Below are 23,535 nucleotides of genomic sequence, written 5' to 3'. Positions count from 1 at the left end.
AAGCTGATTGTTTGACTGTTGCACCTCCTGAGACCTAAATATGAAGTTCAAACCATGCTTGCATGTGGCCATTACTACTGTGGAGGTATGTTGGGAAGTGTTGAAGAAATCTAGGTCCTTTTTCTGTAGGTTTATAATGCAATTCTTTGGTAATTTCTAAGGTTGTGTCTTTTGTTATTATATTTTTTGTGGTATGCAACTGTCTAGCCATTTAAATCCCTTTTGTGACCGAGACCCACTCAACTATGTTTAATGATATGGCAATATCACAAAGGACCAGGGAATTTATAAGAAATTGTTGCATTGTTTTGTAGTCTAAATGATTTCTTGTCTTCTTGAGGTTGGTGCTTTGATGGTTACAATGTGGTGCCCTATAAAGTTCTCTGTATTCAATCTTAGGACATCACTAGAAGGAGCATAGAGTTAAGTTTGAACTTTTGTTTGTATCTGAGTATAGTCATTGGATTGACTAAACATCCTCTCCTTGTTTCATCTTGTGCAACATTGGCAGTATCCTTGACTTTGCTAACCTTGAAAATCCTATGTGTGACCCTAATATTGTTGACTGTTGACCTTTCGAAAAAATATGATGGATAGTTGACTCAGTTGGACTTGTCTAGTAATTATTCTTTGGGATTGTTTTTATAAAGTGACTGGACAAAGGGCTTCGGATTTGGTACCACTAGTTGATCATGGGTATCATGAACCCTTGTAAACTAGTAATTTTTATTGTTGCATTGTAACTCTGGCTTTCTCGTTAAGTTCATAATGTTAAGGATTAGAAAGGGAATGGTATTAGTTCCACTCGGGGTCATGAATCTCCTCCTCCGTTGGTACCAGAGAATGGAGGTTTTTAAGTGCATATAGTCAACCATATGATTGTGGAATGTTCTATACTACACATTTGTTTGTTGAGTGCACCGTGTTAAACCCATAACTGATAAATATAAGGTTTTAAATCTGAGATTGTCAAATACCAGTACGTAAAGTTTATCACCTGGTGCTAGATATCACATTGTAGCATCCTGATTTGTTGTCACAAAGCCACAAAACGATTGATTTTGGCAGGAGTCCAAGGTAGGTTTGAAGAGCACAAGGTTATACTGAGAGGGTGGGTGAATCAGTATAACAGCAAATTTTACCAATTCAAACTTTTATCATCCACAATAGTATTATTCACTAAATTCCAACAACACTGCACATAAGAACACGATAACTCAAGGTTTTACGTGGAAACCCAAATGGGTGAAAAACACGGCAAATTAATGCTTTTATATATTTCTTCTTTTACAATGATTTGTAGGCACCAACCCCTACTATTTGTGAGCACCAACCCACTGGAAGCACCAACCCCCAAATCTGATTTTGTGAACACCAACCCACAAGGATGAAGCATCAACTTCTCCTAAATGAGACACCAACCTTTATACCAACTTCTGTAATGAATGACCCCTTTAATCTGCTGCTATGTCTGTCATAATCACTGCAATATAAATCTGATCAAACTTTCTACACAATCTGAATATATGCCTGCAAATTAACTTCTCACTGTCTTCTCCTTAATTCTGAGATAATTCTCCTTTGACAAGTTTCTTATTGTCCTTAACAATCTCCACTTATGTCTTCAACATTCCTGTGCATACACACATACACAGCTGTGTTCTTCTTGTGCTCAGAAATATTGCTTCAGCAAAATTTACATACGAATTCTTCACTTTTATCAAATTACTCTTTATCTTCCTTTTTATCTGATATGAATCAGATTGAAGAAGACTTTCTGCTTCTTATATATGTGCAGCACTTTTTTTTAATCAATCTTATCCCAAAGTAATTTCAAGCTTTTTTTATATATTTCAAATAACCTTTCATTGAAAGGTTGTGTATTTTCTTATTAATACATTGTTTGTTTAAATACATCCCTTCATCAAATGTGTCTTGAAGAGACACACAAACCATGTCATTTCTTTTTAAATAATCGTGGCTTTTAGTAAATAAACTGCTGTCTGTTCATTCAATCGCACCTTTTGATGATAAATACATTATTATGATGACAACAATTTTTATTTTTGTTTTGTTATTATACGAGTAATCAACTACCACATGATTACTTTCTTTTACCCATGTATTATGTTATTAATATTGTAGAAACAAATAGCAGAATTTTTATCAAATAAAGTCAACATTATCTGTCTACTGTAACATTTGATCAATTCTTCTGTCTTCTGTAACATTTGATCACTGTTATGAGTCCTTGTATTCTGAACTGGGTATTCTAAAAGTAATCTAGTTGTAAATGTATTGTAATTTCCAATTTAATGGACAAGTTATATGCAGGATGGTGTATTTTAATTTTGATATTATGACTATGACACTAATATTGCTATCTTTCTTTTACTGCAGGTAAGGAGGATGAACATGTATCGATTTCAATGTCATCTCCTTTGATTTGAATGATGTATATGTAGTAGGATGGCCACGATCAAGTGGCACCTTGATCGGACATGTCTTTTAGACATGTCCGACCAAGATGTCACTTGGTCGTGACCCTTACTAACATTAACCGATCCATAACTAATCGGTGCTACAAACATACCTGTTAATGTATCGGTATCATTGTTAATGATAACAGTGCTTATAGACATACCCGATAATGAATCAGTATCATTGTTAATGGTAACAGTGCTTATGAACATACCCGATAATGAATCGGTATCATTGTTAATGATAACAGTGCTTATAAACATATCCGATCATGAATCGGTATTTGTTAATTGTTACAGATATAAAACATACCCGATAATGAATCGGTATCAAAGCATATAATAATGGATCAATATAAAGTAAACAATAACAATAACGGTTAGCATTATATGCTATCGGGTTAATACCCCGATAGCATTTAGATTGACGCTTAACATAGTTAAGTAGGTCGTCAATCTAATCCATCATTATCCAATATCAATATCATAATTATGATCAATGTTATAGTCTGATAAACATAAAGCATGAATGAGTAAACTAATAACAGAGTAGAGAGTTAGGAGAGTCTTATCTTGCAGAAGCTACTAATGCATTAACACTAGTGAACATTATTGACATCAATCTTCTGAATCAATCAGCTACAAATGGGATATCTTCAAACCAACGTATATTCTTGGACAGACCAACAACATTAATCTTAATAATCAATGATTGGAATCTTATTAATATACCTTTGACATCAATGCATTGTTTCTATATTCTTGACATCAATGACAATATTTTCATCAAGGTTGATGCCTAACTCTCTTTAAGGGATGTTAATATCTCTCATGTATTGTCCCTCCTCGCCTGGCACGTCAAAAAATAATTGAATAATAATGCCAGCCTATTTTATTCCCATAGGCTAAGGCAAGGAATAATCATGGAATTAAGTTAATAATTAAATATGTGGAAAAAGTTATAGTTACACTCATAATTCATATTTAATTATTATTATGGGGCCACTTTAAGTAATATCGTGTAGATGATTTATATTTACTTAGGCGAATTAATAGATTCAAGCCTAAGTTAAAACCTTATTTATTTGGAGTCACTAAACACATGGGCAAAATAAATAATATAAGCCAAGGTTAATAATGGACGGCAAGGTTGGAATATTGCTATTTTGGATGCTTTTGTCGAAGAAAGAAAATAGAAGTGAAAGCCTTATTAAAGCCATTCAATGAACTCATTGGATGGATTCGATCATTTATGATTTTCTTCACATTGAGCTTCTCTCACAGAAATGCACAAGGAGTTCTCTGATCTAGGATGAAACCCCTAGACGCTGAAAGGTCTGAACGTAGCCCCAGAATTTCAGATTATTCATTCTTTGCCAGGATTAGAGGTTCGAGTTTAAAGTCTGCAGGACGGCCTGCAAGGATTCATCAATTTGCAGAGATTCAAGCTTTTGCTGTGTGTAGACATTTACTACCAAATTCTTTGCTGTATGGTGTGATTAATGGCAGAATTGTGACGTCCTTGATGCTGGGAGGAGCGATTCATAGCAAAGAACAGTGGTGTCTGATCCAAAATTGAATTATCTCGAGTGTAGCCTGCTTTTTAGCAAATAGTCTTCTACAAGAATCGATCTGCAATATACAGTGTATAATATCTGAAAGCAGGACTCCAAGAATTCGATACAAGCTCCTGGTATTTGCATCAATATCATTCTGATTACTCCTCTTTTTTGAGACTCATGCAAGTATGTAATAATTCTGATATTTCAATAATAGAAATCAGAAAGTATCCATTTCTTTCGAAAGTTCTGTTTACATCTGTATCGTTTGAATTCCTATTGATGCATGCACAATCAAATTCATGACATGGAGAAACTTAATACCTTAAAACAAGTCAAATCCGTAAATTCCACCAAAGTCAGAGGAAAGAATATTTCAGTGGTATCAGGGCACAGTGACGCTGCCAACCTGTGAGGGTTTTCCTGTGCATGTCAATAATTGCAGTTGCATAAGGGTTTGAATTATCTGGAATGTTCCCAAGAGAGGTTGGACCTCATCGTTACTACACCAAATGAAGAGCCACACAACCAGAAGAAGAAATTGTAGAGGAACAAGAAATTTTGTTTTAACCTGACAATATGGCAGAACAATGGGAAGGAGGTGGAAATGGACAACCAAATCTTCAAGATATTATGCCTCAAATGGCTCAGCAGCAGCAGCAGATGATGCAAACTTTCATGCAATCACAGCAGCAGCTTCTTAATGCAATTGGTAAACTGAGAATCCAGCCACAGGTGCTAAGTCATGATGGTGAAAGAAGCTTGGGCATGAAAATCAAGGTAGAACAGCCTCTAATGTTGTTAGAGCAGCGAGCACAAGATCTGATCGGCCACTTAGACCTATGTTTTTGCCATGGCAAAATAAGGAAGAAGCAATTCCCGAGGTAGAGGAAGAGGAGACACACATCACTGATGATGTTATGGCGGCTTATGATGAGTACAGAGCTCTCCCTGCTAATGTCAAGCAATTAATGCATTTAAATCACTTTATGAATCAGCGGAAGGACCAGGCTCGATATCGCATGGAGAGACAAGAAAGGAGGCCTAGAGGGCAAACCAGACAAGGCACTCAGCCTCAGGAATTTAAGGATGCATTAAATAAGGTTTCATTGCCCACTTTCGATGGAAGCCGGAAAGTAAGTGCCAAATCATGGGTGCACAAACTAGATACATTCCTGTCACTGAAACCTATGGAGGAAGAGAAAGCTATACATTTTGTAACAATGCATCTGGAGGGTGTAGCATATGATTGGTGGCACCATGGGTTAGTTTCGCAAGACCATGCAATAATACATTCCTATGAGGAATTTGTAAACAAGTTGATTGCTCGTTCTGACAGGGGAGACATAGAGGTCCACTACAGAGACTTGGCTCAACTCAAGCAGGTTGGACATGTGGAAGCATACATCAATGAGTTCCAAAAGATTGCAGTTATGGTTCCTGATATGTCTGAGAGGCGAGTGACTATGCTGTTTGTTGAAGGTTTGAGTGACAATCTAAGGGGGTTGGTCAAGGCGCATAAGCCTAGTACCTTGCATGATGCCATTGGGTTAGCTCTTGACCTTGAGACCTCACCTGTTTTTCAGCCACACAAGAAGAACTTCAGGAATAAGAAATCAAATGATGAATCAGATGGGAAGGCTCCTAATCAGCCCAAGGTCACATCTCCTAAGGTAGAAAAAGAATCAAGAAATGAGTTAAGAAGAAAGAACCTTTGCTTTTCTTGCAAAGAACCTTGGGAACTAGGACATAGATGTCTTGGTAAGGTCAAGGTTCATCTTATTGAGGTGATATCTAATTTGGACAGCGATGAGGATGGTGAGCATGATGACAAAACTCGTGGTACTATTACTTCCCTATTCGGTGGTTCTAATGATCATGTTTTCATGTTAAAAAGAATTGTCAAAGGACTGGAAGTTGTGTGTATGGTGGATAGTGGTGCTACACATAACTTTATTGATGAGGACTTTGTAGTCAGGGAAGGACTACAAGTAGAAGACTTTTCCAGATTCAACATCATGTTGGCAGACGGATCCAAAATCAGTTGCACAAGAAAATACCAAGGTTGATCATTCAATTAGATGATTATACTTTTCATGATAAGTACTATGTGGTTGGTATTGGTGGAACCGACATAGTATTGGTAGTACCATGGTTGAAGTCTCTTGGAAGAGATATCCAAGATTTCAACACAATGGAGCTTGAGTTTACTCATGGAGGTAAACAAATTGTGTTGAAGGTTACCGAAAATGATAACCCAGAGGTTGTGGCAGCCAAGTGTATGCAAACTCACCTTGGTGATGAGAGACATGCGTTGCCTAAACGAGAGTTTCCAATTGAGACAGTTGATCATTCTCATGATGGTGGTAGTGACCTGGTTGATGACTCTCTTAGTGGGCCAGCCACTCAAGAGTTGTCTGTGTTGAGCAGTAATGGCAAACATTCTTCATTTTTGAGTTTGTCACTTATTTCTCTTGATATGGCAGCGATATCTTTGTTGATTGGTGACTTCATATTCTTTGATTCCTTATGGACTAGTGGCTGTCCTAGTTGGAATCATATAGCACTTCTTGATTTTGCATTGACTACATCAATGATTCACGAGTATGGGAATGTTGAGGGGTATTTCTTTTGGATGGAGATGGAGTGTGGAGTGATTTTCTTTGATTGGCATTGGTTTGATGACATATTTAATATCATCTATGTTGCTAATCAGAATTATGACAGCAAGGTTTGGTAGCCATTTTTGTTGGTTTATTGGCATAATGGAGTTCATCTTCTCATTCTCTTGGTGTCCTCCATGCATGGATGGTTACTTAGGGGCAACTGGTTGACAAACCTCTTCATCTATTATAGCGGGTTCTACATTATGAAATGGGATCCGGGTATTGAAGGGTAGTTTGCATGGATTCCATGATGTTGCTTCACAGATTGTGGCGTATGATGTTTTAATCAGAGTGGAGCAGCGGGTTGCTAGGTGTTTGCTCGAGGGCAAGCAATCCCGGAAAGGGAGGACTGTAACGTCCCTCCTCGCCTAGCACATCAAAAAATAAATGAATAATCATGTCGGCCTATTTTATTCCCATAGGCTAAGGCAAGGAATAATCATGGGAATAAGTTAATAATCAAATATGTGGAAAAAGCTATAGTTACACTCATAATTCATATTTCATAATTATTATGGGGCCACTTAAAGTAATATCGTGAAGATGATTTATATTTACTTAGGCAAATTAATATATTCAAGCCTAACTTAAAACCTTATTTATTTGGAGCTGCTAAACACATTGGCGAAATAAATAATATAAGCCAAGGTTAATAATGAACGGTGGGATATTGCTATTTTGGAAGCCTTTGTCGAAGAAGGAAAATAGAAGTGAAAGGCTTATTAAAGGCATTCGATGAACTCATTGGATGGATTCGATCATTTATGATTTTCTTCACACTAAGCTTCTCTCTGAGAAACACACAAGGAGTTCTCTGATCTAGAACGAAACCCCTAGATGCTTAAAGGTCTGGACGTAGCCCCAGGATTTCAGATTATTCATTCTTTGCCAGGATTAGAGGTTCGAGTTTCAAATCTGCAGGACGGCCTGCAAGGACTCATCATTATGCAGAGATTCAAGCTTTTGCTGTGTGTAGACATTTATTACTAAATTATTTGCTGTATGGTGTGATTAATGGCAGAATTGTAACGTCCTTGATGCTGGGTGGAGCGATTCATAGCAAAGAACAGTGGCGTCTCATCCAAAATTGAATTTTCTCTGGTGCAGCCTGCTTTTTAGCAGATAGTCTTCTACAGGAATCAATCTGCAATATACAGTGTCTAATATCTGAAAGCAGCACTCGAAGAATTCGATACAAGCTCCTGGTATTTGCATCAATATTATTCTGATTGCTCCTCTTATTTGAGACTCGTGCGAGTATGTAATAATTCTGATATTTCACTAATAGTAATCAGAAAGTATCCATTTCTTTTGAAAGTTCTGTTTACATCTTTATCGTTTGAACTCCTATTGATGCATGCACAATCAAATTCATGACAATGGAGTAACTTAATACCTTAAAACAAGTCAAATCTGTAAATTCCACCAAAGTCTGAGGAAAGAATATTTCATCTCACATTTGTAAACATGAGCATGTAATATTAATTATGTGATCACAGGAACTTTGCCCAATCTACTACACCATTACCCTGCGTGAGGGGCTTGGTGGTGTTCTGCAGATGGGTCCATCTTGCACAATACCTGTGTATGAGTCTTAATTTAGCATGGGCCAAAGTTTTTTGCTAGTCTTTTGCTGTCACATGCTAGTATCATTGTATTTCAATTAGCATGTTAATAAAGAGAGCAAAATTCTTATCTCTAAATGCATAAATGATGACAGCTTCATTCCATGTATTTAAAACATTAATCTTGGAGTACTGAATTGTATTATGATCTTTGTTAGAGCAACAATTCAAAAAATTCTTAAGCATGCCTTTTTATGTGATAACTACCAAATACCCATGATCTACTTCTTGAGATGGCAAAGTGTGATGATAGCCATATGAATTTCAGATGAATAATGAACACAAAGCAAGTAGTCATGACCAGAGAGTGGTTCAATCAGCAATTCTATCATGCTAAATGAAATGAGTATGAAAGTTGAATATACATGGCAAACATTTTTAAACCTTTTCTATGGGGTACACGCTTTTGACCTGGAACTATGAACCAGTGAGGTCACAAACAAGGTACCTAATCCCCACCCCAATGGGGTTTGAACCTTGACAGCAAGAACAAGACCACCACATTTAAACCATTACACTATGCGAATACTAGTGCAAAAAAAAAATTAAACCTTGTTATACAATCTCTATATCAGAATTCTGATAAAGTATACGCTTACTGTTATAGATAAACTTACTAGTTAAAGAGTTCTTCTTCCTAGCCTGAAAGTGAGCAGCATTGTGGAATGGATCTCCATGATCTCTTCACTCTTGTGTTGCATAATCTGACATCTCAATCCAGCTTCATGGCATCTGAACAGCATCACACTGGAGTGGACTCCATGAGGTTCTAATTGCATGGCATTGTTGACATTAAGTGCACAAATGAATGTCAGAGTTAACTCCCTGGCATTCACTTACGCAACTCTGTGTCAAACCCCATCATACAGGAAAGGTGGAGTCTTGCCAGTAAGGTACAAAACTTTAAGTTCAATAATGATAGAGTAATGTTGAAGTTATATGAGAGGTTAAACATGAACTCTCTATTGTACTTGAGGAAATGAAAGAAACAAATCTAAAATGTATTAATGTGGAACTCTTGGTCAGAAAAGCACCAGAACATATGCTAGGAAACTGTTTCAACTCTTAAAGTCATATCTAATTTTTTATTAGCCTGAATGTTTAAGGCATTTACAACCTAAGAGCTGATAAAAAAGAAACCAAGACCTTGACGAGCTTCCAGGACAAAAAGCAGAACATCTGGCAGTAACACCACCCTTTTCCAAAACTTGGCAAGGGTAAATATGATATACCAAATATTTTCACATTAAAAGGGTTGTCAATAGCAAAAAGAGAAACTGCTAGAAATAAGACTCGAATAGTTTTACTAATCTCTAATAGTCAGTAAAACACAATCATAGAGGGGTTAGCCCATATTCAGATCTGGAGATAGCCATTACAAAATGGAGGAAGATTTTGTATCATGGTATATTCCATAGTTCCCTGCATTTGTGCCTTTAACTAGCATTGATTCAAAGAAGCCCCTGTCTATTGTTTACTATACCCTGTTGGGTCCCAAAATTGCTGTACACACTTAAGAGTGATCTATCCGATTCAAAGCCAAGGATATATTGTTCGTGAACGTAGATAGACCAGCTTATCAACAAAGAATGAGCAATGATAAGCCAATTGATGAGTGGATAATCTCTCCTTTACTTTGGACTTAACTTGATCCAGGAGAGTATATTCCTAGAGGTAATCTTGAACAAGACTTGATTATGATTGAAAATTTACAAACCAAAACATACTTGGCCCAAAAAATCATCACTAGACTAGGGATTAACCTACTGCACATATAGCCTCTATTAAGCTGATCAAGATATCATTGTAAAAATGCAAGATGTAGGTATGCAAGACATCATTCTCCTAAGGTGAAATCCTTCAAGGTTCGCTAGAGATGTTTCACTATTTAAAATGTTGAATCTTGAAATGCATACAAATCTACTTCCTGCTTCTTCACTACAAGTTAAGGATATTGTTCATTTTGAAATGCATGGAGGGTCAAATACTTCCAAGACCAGTACCTTATGATGGGTTACAAATTGACAATCAACCAAAAGACAACACATAAAAATGACAAAAACAATATAATATTATTAAATGAACATTCTTAATAATCCCCCTCCAAACTTTTAGAAATTCCAGGCAATAAGAAAAGACCATTACAAACAATGTCTACAATATATTGAATTGTTGCAACATTTATCAAATCATTATTACATTCACAACATCAAATGTGGCAAGAAAAAACCCTAAGGTAAGAAGACCCTATCACACTTCATTGCTTGGAAGTCTTGTTAGAAATATCTCCTACATGATAGCTATCTCTTCATGATTTGCAAAATGAGCTGCTCTAATGGTCGTTGGACATGCAAGGATTGAAACCCTACATCTTATTCAGCATTGCATCATGTCGAAATGGAGAATGATTAACCATATAAATGCCCAACAGACTATTATTTATAGCAATGTGTTTTGTTGCTAAAACCTTGAGAAAACTCGAATCATGGAAAGATGTCATCAATGTTGCATGTTAAACAAGTTGAGATCTCACCAAATCTACTAAAAATGGTTGCTGCCAGGAGATGGCGTGAATGTTACCTGCATCTACAATTCAAGCTATCCTATTCATGGCAGCACGGCGCTCTTCATCATCCACCATTAAATTTGGAAAAGATTTTGTGCCCTTGAGATATGATACATTTTCTGGTTGGGAAAGGCAAATATGATAGTTGCAAGGCCAAATCGAACATTATTGGTGGTTTTGAAGCAATCTAGGAGTACTTGAAGTCAATAGGATGTGACATGGGAGGAATACGGAAAATCGTTGAAGAACTGGATGTCGAGAAAGGGATGTGGGATTTTCATGTTGAACAAGATATTGAAACTAGGCTTTTGAAACAAGTCTAGATGCATCTTGAAAATCTACAAAATGAGCTTCAAAGGGATAAAATGACAAGGAAAGATGTTTGCAAATGGTCATGTTGGTGTGTGTTATATCATTCACCAAACTCAGAATAAAATATCCAAAGACACTCTATCCTCTCTTGAAAAATCACCGCTTATGCTAAGATTGCGAGAAGATCATATGGTGATTCCAAGGTTTCTTTTGTCAGGTCCTGACGTGTGGATAAGCTCAATGGGCATTGCGATATGCTAGTAATACACAAAGGGACTTACGCTTGGCTTGTTCAATTCACAATGAAGGTTTAGACAATGAAGCTCTATCATTTGGGACTTGGATCATGGAAAAACTGAAAAGGAGACAAGGGCTTAGAAGTTCTAATCTATTCCTAGGAATTCAAGAGACGGTATTGACTAGGTAAACTCAATAACCACACTTTGCTTCGCCTCGCTCAAGATAACTACACAAAGTGGGTGCAATCTTCAAGGGATGTGCTTATGATTTTCACATCATGAATAACTACCCTCAAATTGAACAACATTTATCCAAACAAAAGTTAAGCATCCACAAAGTAAGCTCAGACTAACTTTACACAATGAACAAAAATCATTTGTTCATCAAAAGTATGAGCGGAAATACACCACAAATCAATACTTGTCAAATCTTGCATTCAATCTAACATACATTAAATAAAATCTAATCTATTGTGTTGAAGAAATTGAAAACCTTGCTAATCATTCAGATAATAGAGATTACAAAGCCTAGAAGCACACAAGTAATATATTATCCAAAAATGACCTCTCACAACAATATTTCAAAAACCTCACATTCTCCACATGAGAGGAGGAAACCTTATATAGTTGCACAAAAAGTTTTGAACGGCTGAGATCAAACAATGATCAAGGGCCCAGATTGAAAGGTTTGTTACAACTAACTACCCCTCGACCAATGAGAAAATTACATTTGGGGACACTTGTCCTTCTTGCTAAATATGAGCCAACAATAAAAATAGAAGGTTGTTGCATTGTGAAGTGTGCCCTCTAGAAGCTTTTGTGGATAAGTCGGGTTCATTGAACCTAGACATGTTGACTTGGAAAAATCTGATTGGTTGGAAGATGACAAGGCACCACCTCGGCGTGTTGGATGTCTTCCTTGAATTCTCCAATTTGTGTGAAGAAATTGTCTAAGTATGGAAATTTGTTTCTTCTTGTCACCATCTAATTCTGATTGGGAGCTTGTCTTTAATTCTTCAAGATGATGAAATCCTTTAAGTCGTCAAAAATTTATTTTATTTTTCCATATCTTCACCAAGTCTGAGGACCCTTCTTTCTTGATATCTTGAAATTCTTTTTAAGTGCCTCAAATTTGGAGACGAATTCCTCTATGCCTTCGCCATAATGGAGGAATTTGGAATTTTTTCTACAAAATAGTTTTCCCATACTTAGCCAAATTTCGTCCATCTCTATGCTCGGACGAACCTTGCTTGTGGACCTGTCTTCAATTCTGAATTTGGCTTGAAACTCCATTTGTGTTTTCTACGATGATCCCGCCTTCAGCTGCCATTTATGATCTGCAAAACCAAGAGAAAATTAAGTTAAGATTCTTACGTTAAGTGTAAATTTTGAAGGTTTGATGGCAGAGTGCTCTGATTTTGGTCCCTTTTACTCCAATTCCTCAACTCTCTTAGCCTTTAACAAGCTGTGAACACTTAGAAACTTTTAGAAACCCTTAAAAACTTTGAAGGTTTGGGAGTGAAATTTGTCTTTGACTAATCTGAAAATGAATAACTTAGTCCCAAAATCTGCAAAATAAATGTTGAAATCATATTCGAATTCTGGAAAATATGTGAAAATCAGACTAAGTCCCTGAAAATCTCCTCCAAAACTTTGAAAAGTAGATTGAAAATCACCGAAGATGCCTTGAATCTTCATCAAAAGGTAAGGAAACAAACTAGAATACCCCTATCACCTTGAGAAATAGATGAAAACCCTTGTTTGTCTTCTCCTCAATGAAAATTTTCGAACTGTTCTTGAGGATCTGAAAATGCTTTAGAAAACCTGAAATAATCTTTCTTCAAGTGTCTATCTCTTCAAATTCAAACTGCTTGAATGAGAGAAATGAATGAATGATTCATTCTTCAAGAGTTCGAATTTTGCAATTAGAAACCCAGTCAGTCCTTCCAAATTCAAACTAGATTTGTTTCTATTTTTCTTCCATTCATCGAACCTAGACATGTCTTATTTCTTTGTTGAGTTTAGTCTCTTAAGAAAGTTTCTATTTTGATTTCAGTTGAACTCAATCACTTGGGAAAGTTCTGATGTTGATTCTAGTTTGAGTTTAGTTCTGTGAGAAAGTTTCTATTTTTTCAGTTTGAGTTCATGAATCAAACTCCATCCTTCTTTCCTCTTCCAAATTTTGAAACTTTCTAAACCTTTCTTCATTCCCTTAGCTCAAATTTTCAAACTTTCTTTCCTTCACCATGGTGGAGTTGGTAAAATATTTTCCTTGCTTGCTGATCAGATTTTCAAGGCAGGATGGACTTCATGAGAATCCTTTCCTTATGTTGGCGAGATTAATGAGTTTCTTTCCTTGGCATAGCGGAGTTGAGAGAATATTTTTCTTTCCTTGCTGCCAACCAAACTATTTCCCAGCCAAGGCAGACTTTGCCATTTCCTTATTCTTTTCCAGCTTGGGCAGACTTCATAGCATGTGTTCCACCTAACACTTCTAGGCAGACTTGACTTGTTTCCTTCCCTTATTCATACCAAGCGGACTTCATAGAACTTGTGCACCATAGGAAAGCGGACTTCATAGAACTTGTGCACCATCGGAAAGCGGACTTTATAGAAATCTCTTCCATTTTGCAAACTAGTCCTAGGCGGACTTGATCAATCCTTTGCACCTCTTATACGGCGGACTTGGCGGGAGTCGTACACCATGTTCTCTTGGCTAGGCGGACTTTATGTGACTTGCATCCTTTACTTGTTGTTTCCTCAACCCTTGGGTGGACTTGATCAATCTTTCTCACTCATGCCAAGCGTACTTCATAGGTCTTCTGCACCGGAGGCAAGCAGACTTCAACAAGGTTATGCACCATAGGCAAGCGGACTTGAAGGGAGTTATGCATGTGCACTCTAAACTTGGGCAGACTTGAAGACACTTCCTCCCTTAGCACACTTCTTTTAGGCGGACTTGGAAGAACATCTTCCCCATGATAACCAGATTTGAAACCCTTCATATCTCATCCAATTTTACTCCAACCATCTTGAAATTTTGAAATCATGCATCATTATAACCTTGAATTCCTTTGGATTCCTCAAATTTAGGAACTTAGCTTTTTCGAACAAAATTTGAATTTTGGGTGGAATTCTTGATCATTTTCAATATAACTCCAACAATGCAAACCCTAGATCCCCTTTCCAAAAAATAGAAAAAGCAAGCATCCCTAAAAAAATAGGAAAAACTTTCCAAAAATAGAAAGTTGTTCAAATTCACTCAAATCAATTGCAATCTTTGTCCTTCAGACTTTCTCAGCACATCGACGGTGTTTAGACTCTATTCTGACCATGGTTTGCACAAACTGACTTATGACTTCCAAAACTCAGACCTTTCAAAATTGACAAAATGGTGTTGGGAAGGGTTGTGAGGCTCTAACAAAAACCCTAAAAAGAAAAAACAAGGAAGGTCCCATTTGCAATGGAGCGATGTGTGAAAAAAGGTCACAACAGGTCATCAGCATAGGATGTAGAAAAAAATATTTAGATGTCAAGTTGAAATCTGCAAAAGGTGATTGGAGCTTTTGTAAAGTTTGATTGCCAAGGTGGATGATAGAATAGGATGTTGGAATAGGGATCCAAATATCTATATGCTAGAGGAAAATTTGCAAAACGAAATGAAAGGCAATGCAAGGAAACCTTGTGGAGCATAACGTAGGAAGTGGATGGAATGGAAGGGGAAAATATTCGAATCCACCTCGAAAATCTACATAGACAAGGAGAAGGAAGGGAACAAATATTTGCAAGAATTGGGATAGAAGTGGAAAAGTTGATGGAATATTGTCTAGAAAAAATATCTGGATCCAGCTCATGAATCCATAAATGAAGTGGAATGAATCGATTTGAAAGGAAGGAAAGGAGCAAATGGCCATTGCAAGACTCTCATGTGAAATAGGACATAGGATCAAGATATTGGTTGAACAAGAAATATTTGGTTCCACATCGAATAGTCACAACATAGTGAAACAAATAGATAATGACCAAAAAACATCCAGACTTAGACTTTTCTTGGATTTTAGCAACTTCCAACATATGTTAAACACATGGAGGATGAATGACAACAATACTTCGGAAAACCTGATAAATGAAGAACCATATAAAGATATCTCAAATCAATTATCAATAATGGGCAAAAAAGACCTAAAAAAAATAATGGGCAAAAAAGAACTAAGTCCGCAAAGTTAAGGCTCAAGCAAAATTTGGCAATCTTAGACCGAGTTCCAACACTCGTTGTAGTTGAGGATTTGTGTATCTTGAAAGGACAACAATAATTCAAATCTTTAGGAGCAAACCATAAAAAGGGGCACAAATTGGTGCAGGAGCACCTAGTCACTCTTATGCCTCATGAAGGCTTTATTGTAATGGTTTCTTTAAATTTGTCTTGTGGAAGCATACGAAGGTCCTAAGGACCAATTGGAATACATACAATTTCATTTGCAAGGTCATACAATTCAATTCGTAAGGCTTTTAAGCCAATCATCATATGTAGACCAACATGGGCCAAATGTGGTCAATCATGGTCAAAGTACTCCAAGTGGATGGAATTGATGTAATAAGTCCTTTTAAGTCTATTTTAACATGTCTAGGGTAAGTATAGGTGGTTTTGAGTCATTTTGTTGAGTTTGAACAAAGTTGCTATGCAACTTTCACAAAATTGCCATATTAATGAGCATTTCTTTGTAACCAACGGTCATCTATTCAAAAATCAATTAGAAACAGTTGGAAATGGTTGAAACAAGTTTAAATAGCCTCTTTTGGGCAGAGGCATGGTTGTTGGTGAGTTTTTGGTCGAAGAGAAGAAGAAGAATACAAAATTAAAGCCTTGTTTTCAGATTTTTCTGTGTTTTTTGCTGCTATAACGTTCATAACTCTCTTGTACAATCGAATCAGGATGTGAGACTGGTGCCACCTGAAAGCTGATTGAATCACCTTTCTAAGGACACCAATTTTATAAGATTTTATTAATATTTGAGTATGTTGTGAAATTTTTTCTAAAATCTGTCCCAAAACCCTACTTCCAAGGGTTCGATCAAAGAAATGTAAAAATCTCTCCATTCCACTGAGGGATATTCATGTGGAATGGTAGGGATAGGTCTTGTACAGATGGGTTTTTCTTCATTGTTGCAGGGACCAAGGTTGGATGCATCTTTGGAGCAATGAATGCCGAACATCTCTATGTGTTAAGCCAAGGAAGTGTGGGTTTGAGTGAACCTATGTAACATCTGATTGTTTGGGTGCCCAAAAACTATTAAATTGGTGGTTTGGGGTTGTGTGACACCTGTCTATATCATTGTTTGAGTTGTGGAGTGTAAAAATAAGGTACTTGCTTTGTAAAATAGGGCTAATTGGGGCTCTAGAACAGCGGTAAAAGTCAATTTTTGATGCATACCCTCCAAAACAACCTAGGCTCATTTTGAGATATGTTTTAGAACTCCGAAAAGGATATCCAAATATAATTTCACAATATTTATATCTAATCTATATCAAATATATTCATGACTGTCCTAAAAGGGAGGGCTACTAGGAATTTGGGGTGGTCGTGAAGCATGTCATTATTGCACATGTCAAAGAACTTTGACAATGCATGGGAAGGGTTTGTACTTTGTACCAATGTCCTAAGGTGTTTTAAAAGCCTGCCCTTGAGTTCCTCAATCATTTTTGGAGGTTGTGTCAAGTTTGGTGTAAATCGGGTTAATATTGGGTTGCCTAGTGAATGGATCATTGAATCAAAGAATAAGTCATGCCTTGTGATCTTGCACTCTGAGTTTGTTTGTTGAGTTGAGTCATTCAATCCACCCTTGGGTCCTCTGCATCACAAAGAGGGGATTGAGCCAAAGCACACTTCATCCTAACCAACAAGTGTCAAGATTGCACAAAGACACAACAAAACTATATTCAAAATAGGACATTTTACTTACATGAGGTAATGCTTATGATGCTAACCGTGAATTGGTGTTAGACCAAACCCTAAAGCTTCCTTTTGTTAGTGGGCTTCTTCAAATTCACATGCAATACCTTTTGTAGGGTAGCTACATTTGTAGGGCCATTGAGACCATCCTCACACATCACTACTTCGATATATTCAGTGCATTACCATCCTCTACTTTGAGAACATGCCTTTGTGCTTTGTCAAGCACCATGAGATATGTTGAGGAGATTAATTCAAAAAAAATTTAGCCATCCTAGCTCCTTTGCAAACAATAACAAGACAAACCAACCCTTGTTCCCCTTTTCCCTTTATTTTAGGTACATCCTAGGAACACCTCCTCATGTCCACCTCATCACATGGAGGACCCCAACAAGACACTAGAGCATACCCAACGTCCTTGTGACATCCCAAAGAACAAGAATCCTTGTCAACATCCTCCCACTCTTGTTCCAACCACCATGTCACTAAGTGCCAACGCCGTCACAAACATTTCCCAATGCCTCAAAAGATCACTATAATAAACTACAAAATTTCCCATTTCATGTTGTTTCTCTTCATTCCCTTTATTCTACACATCCTCCCTATGGAAAGTTGTTTTAAGTTTGCTTGTATATCATACCCTTGGTAAAACTAAAAATTCATTGGGTAGTGCATTTAAAGGACTTGTTATTTCAATGAAGTGGTGCCACGTTTAGAAAATTTCTATTGTTATGAATGCTTCTCCAACTTTTGGGGACGGGAAGACACAGTTTCAGGGATGGCAATTATTTTTCTATATTTTGGCTCTAGAACTAATATTGAGAACGCATCTATGCATAAACATAGTTCAACCTAGCAACTACTCTACAAATTGCAAGATGATTCACAAAATCATCACACTTCTCCTAAATCTATTCCCCCCATTTAAATCCAATCAATGATGAGGTTTCACGTTAACTGGTCAGTTGTCTTGTATCTTGGCAAGAAAAATAGAAGTTTTGACTTTCATTGTTTCATACATCCACATTATACCATCAAGGGAATAATAAATTAAGCTGACTACTTTGCAGCTTCTTCCATGATGTTTTCCCTTTTCATTTTATGATCATTACCTTGCCAAGCCCCTTGAGTTTAAACAAAGTCCTAATGATGTATCATAGGAAGAAAGATATACTATAGAGTAAACTATAATGTCCCCTTTTTAAATTACTCTATATTTTGCCCTATATTCACAATTCCAATACAATAGGGAACATAATATAATTAGAGATATAACCCTTATCCAGAGAATATAAAGCAAGATAGCTCTTGGTTAAAGCCCTACAATAATGTTAGATAATCATTGAAAGCATAATCCATAAAATAGATCTTTCCTACTAGGGTTAGGACATTATCTTACTCATATGATATACCTAATTCATTAATGGAGTTCAACCATAGAGGTTAGGATGAGGAGACATGATAGGGTGCCCAAAGCGATCCCCTACCCTAGGCCCAAGAGTGGATGTGCCATCCCTCTTGGCCTCATGTGACCTTCTGCCATCCATGCGACATGGTGTACCTAGTGAGGTGTCCTACAGCCATTACCCTTCATTATACCACCCTTATTTACCTCCCAATGATTGGGACTTCTTAACCCAATAATCAACCATGGTGTAGGCTTGTGGGAAACTACAATAGGGTGCCCGGAGTATCCTTCCCTTCTAAACCCAAGGGCGGTGCACATCTTGCACCCCCTTGGCCACATGGGACTATCAATCACCCACCATGAGGTGGTGTACTTAAAGGAGGACCTCAAAACAGTTCCCCCTCTTTGTATTATAGGGTGCCCAAAGCAATCCTCTACCCTAGGCCCAAGAGCGGATATCCCATCCCTCTTGGCCTCATGTGGCCTTTCTCCATCTCCTATGAGGTTGTGTGCTTAGTGAGGAATCTAAGCCATTACCCCTCCTTGTATTCCCTTCCTCACTTTACCATGATTGATTGTTGATATTTAGAATTCCATATTATTACTCATGATATTATATTATCATAAATTAATATGTCGACAATTGTGCATTATAGTGCCCCTCATATACCAGGCATACTTATTGAACATATATATTTATCCATGCATACCACAACTGAATAATGGTGCTACTGCCTGCAATTTAATAACTTTGATCTGAACTGATCGCTTCTGCGAGGTTATTGTCTGATTCGATGCCTTTCCCTTTGCAGTGAATCTCTTTTTCTTCTTCAATTGCTTCTTCCTTGCTCTCCTGGATGGTTATATCCCCTTAGAATGATCAATATGCTGTATATGTATCTCCCAATTGATGCTAGAGGGTTATGTCTTTTCCGCAGTTACCACCCCTTGTAAAAATTGTGACTCTAAATAAGTTGTCTATTTGTCTTTTAATTATAAACCATTGCTGTAATCGCACCCGTTGATGCTTAATAATATGTATTAGCCTAAGCATAAAGCTTTACATATCTCTTAATCTATTCGCTGCATTGTTATCATATATGGATTGCTGTAGATACTTAAGTTTGTGCATTGATGCAGATTTAGAATGCTTAGCCTGCGATGTGAAAAAAATTGTTGTCTTCATCTTTGCTTTATGAAGATAATTACCACCTAGTACATTAACTTCTTTGGTCTAAGATCATAGAAAACCATGAAGTCTTATTAATAAGACAATTTTCTGAATACCTACATCTGAACTTATCCTAAGGATGGTGTAAAAAATGTAATTAAGGTGGGGGGCATGACATTTATGATGTAAATACAATCATATCCACATTGTTGCATTATTGTCAATGATGTCAAGGGCAAAAATAGGCATAATGGATGGTGGATTAAGTTGTGCCAAATTTATGGGACTATGATTGAGATTTAGGTGATCAAAGAGAGAGGCAATTTAATTATTAAACTGCACAAGCAATTAATTTATGGCATCCATACTTGAAAGAAGTTAAAAATGCAAATATAATATTTTATTTTGGGATGATTCCCCTCATAGGAGCCACCCCTTACAAAGGGGAATTAAATTGATTTTTGATTAATTTATTTGTTTTGTCCCCAAACAGGACGACCTCCTTGGAGCTAGCACCCACATTGTGCAAAGTAATAAAAACAATAAAAAAAAATATGTTATGCTTGCTGCCTTGACCGACCTTGTTGGAGAGGTGTAATTTTTGGTGAACGGGTGTATATTGAAGGGTATAAATAGAAGAACTTTGAGGGTTATTTTAACAAGCAATTCAAGAATGTCTTTGTGTATGAAAAGCAGAAAATAGAGTCTATTTAAACAGATTTGCAAGGAGTATTTGAGCAGATTTATGAGTTCTATTTGATCTCATTTCTGTGGAAGACATTGGAGCAAAGTTATGCAAGATTTGTGATAGAGGTTTTTGTGAAGACTTGGACAAGTTTTGTGCAGATTTGTGAAGATATATTAGATCAAGAAGTTAACATATATTTATTTTTGTAATTTGAAGGTTGGTGTTTTCCATTCTAAGAGATTGCGGGGTCAGTACCTTTCATTGAAAGAAAATTAGAAATTGGCGTCACTTGCTGGATTGGTGTCCAGTTCTAGGGGATTGGCGTATCCTGTGAGTTGGTGCCTGCAAATAATTGTAAAGATGATTTCCTTTTGCTGAGGCTGGATTTGGACAGTAGATTCAAGCAGCTATTTGCTGTGGTTTTCTCCCGAAAGGGTTTCCACATAAAATCTTGTCTCTTATTTGTGTGGATGCTTTCGATTATTTCATTATAGTTGCAAAAGTATTAAATAAGGGAAAAGTTGGTCTTATTTGTATTCTGTTTATATTGAAGATCCTTGTAAATATTTAACTACTTGATGCTGGCTAAAACAGAAACTAATCTAGAACATTTAAGGATCACAGAGGAACCAACATCACTTGCAATTTACAGGAGAAATTCAAGCACCAAGCAATTCACAAAATACTAGAAAGGTCAATCAAAGAAAACCTTCCTTCTGATGAGACTATGCAAGACCTAAGCTTAAGCATTTTTAAAAACCTTAAATCTTCAAAAAACAATCTTGAGTACAGCTATGTAAGTAATAAATTAAATTATGAAATACATCATAACTGATCCTTTGTTGTCTCTAAATACAAAAAGTAGTGCTTGCAGTTTTACACTTACATCATTCAACTTTTTATAATCAACATCTTTCCGTTGTCTTCTCCCTGAAACCGAAAATTCTGGACCACCATTCACATCAGAATCCAAAAAAATTGGGGCATCTTCTCCATTTTCCTCATCAGTGTATCTGCACCTCTTCTTTCCCTTAGAGATGTATCCATGTAGATCATCTATTAAGGAGGCTTCTGATACATTGTCACTTGTGTCAGACGAATCTGAGCTTCCACTTGAATCGGAATTATTTGTATCAATCTCGTAGCCTGTTTCATTCCTATTTTCTTGCTTCTCTGGATCATAATCATCGTCTTCTGAGTCATCAGATGGCCATTCTTCACCAATTCCAACAGGCATATTTTCCCCATTAGCAACTTTAGCTGCTTCGGCAAAAATTTCCTGAATACATTAAACATGTATCCACAAAATTCATAAAACATTTAAAACATGAATATAGAATACAAATGATGGAGAGTTACATTGCATACAAATTGCAATCCTTTTGCTTAGGACATTCATAGCATCCTTACAAATCTGTTTCTTTGCTACTCACCTCCCAGCTATTTTCAACTGTGAACTGTGTGCCCAAATGAGCATTGATGGCTTCTAGTGCCTCCAACTTACACTCACAGACTTTACAAAGCCAGCCCTGATCTCCAGGAGGAACTGACAAAAACAAAGATGCTTAACAAATGATCTGCATTAACTAATAATTCATTGACTATACCCTAACTAAGCATGATCTAAGGCAAAGCATTTTCAAAAAATACTTGACAGCTTCTATCCCTTAAAATGCCCTGGAACTTAAGTGCAATGCATGCATGTATTAAGCAACAAATGCTAGACTGCTGGAATCTATAGTTCTTATAATGAGCTTACAAACAATAATCAGATGAGAAATTACTTCAGAAAACAACTACTAAGATCAATGAAGATAGTTCATCACAATAGATGTATTTAAACAACCATCGTGAAAAACTAGACTAATAACTTAAAAATGGGAACATACTAGTTAGCCTGCATGTTGTGGTACCAAAAGAATAATAAAATTTTCGAAGTTAATTTTCCTATCAACAATAAAAAAATAATTTGACATACATATAGCATGCAGTAGCCCTATGATACCCAAACTAACTTGAATTGCTCTTAAGGGTTTCATCACACTTTACATTACAAGTGTTTCTCTTCCTACTTAAACAAATCATATAAACATACAAACTCCTCAAAAATTATACAACTTAGAACAAATAAAAAAAAAACACATCGGAACTGGTTATCTACACAACAATTCAAATTGTCACTTACTATTTTCAGTAGCCAAAGGTGGATCCAGACAGTTTTGATGAAAGCCACGGTTGCAAGCTCCATCACATAATATTATGTCATTGTCTGGGAAAGTATCTTGTGTTTTGCATTTTGCACAAAAAATCTGTGAATCAAGGTCAAAGAGAGGAAGTAGTACATAACTGACATCTCTGAAGCCAAAATCTCAAGGATAAATTGTAAAAGACAATATGTTTACTCCATATGGAAAAACCATGCTACTGTTCGTTCTAATGCACCATATCATGAAGAAACAAAGAAATATCCTCGACAACGGAAGAATAATATCCAAATCTTACTTCTGGTAGCACGCAAAGCAAGTTCAGATCCTACATACATGTTCATGAAATACACGTCCTTCTGGATCAACAACAGCATCAGCAATACGTCCTTCTGAGCCTAGTAGATCAAGCTGATGCACAGCTTCACGAATTCCAAGCTTGCATTTCAGAATTTGGCTTTCAGCCCTCTGCAACTCCTTCTCTGGCCTGATTTTTTCCCGACTGAAAGGCAAATGATCCACTAAATCACTCCAGCGATACCACCATTCACAAGTTCATAATTCCGAGTTATGGCATACGTGAAGCTTAATAAAAAAAGTGAATGCAAATGAAACATGAACATCATTATTGCTTCCATTTCACCACTCTATTTTATAAGGTTATCCA

General features: G+C 36.7%; 1 protein-coding gene across 3 annotated transcripts in view; it reads right to left on the bottom strand.

The window, feature by feature from the left end:
• LOC131049900 (pathogenesis-related homeodomain protein) overlaps positions 1 to 23,535 on the bottom strand; it is a 173,256-nt gene that overhangs the window by 126,601 nt on the left and 23,120 nt on the right. For all 3 annotated transcript variants that reach the window (XM_057984001.2, XM_057983993.2, XM_057983985.1), the window contains exons 3-6: positions 23,205 to 23,370; positions 22,850 to 22,973; positions 22,098 to 22,210; positions 21,551 to 21,943 (exon numbers count right to left, since the gene is read on the bottom strand). In XM_057984001.2, the coding sequence (XP_057839984.1) occupies positions 21,551 to 21,943; positions 22,098 to 22,210; positions 22,850 to 22,973; positions 23,205 to 23,370 (796 nt within the window). The remainder of the gene's footprint in view (positions 1 to 21,550; positions 21,944 to 22,097; positions 22,211 to 22,849; positions 22,974 to 23,204; positions 23,371 to 23,535) is intronic.

The sequence above is a fragment of the Cryptomeria japonica genome, chromosome 5 (assembly GCF_030272615.1).
Source record: "Cryptomeria japonica chromosome 5, Sugi_1.0, whole genome shotgun sequence".
Taxonomy (NCBI): Eukaryota; Viridiplantae; Streptophyta; class Pinopsida; order Cupressales; family Cupressaceae; genus Cryptomeria; species Cryptomeria japonica.
Note: the sequence above shows the minus strand (reverse complement) of the source record. Positions and strands in the feature narration are given on the sequence as shown.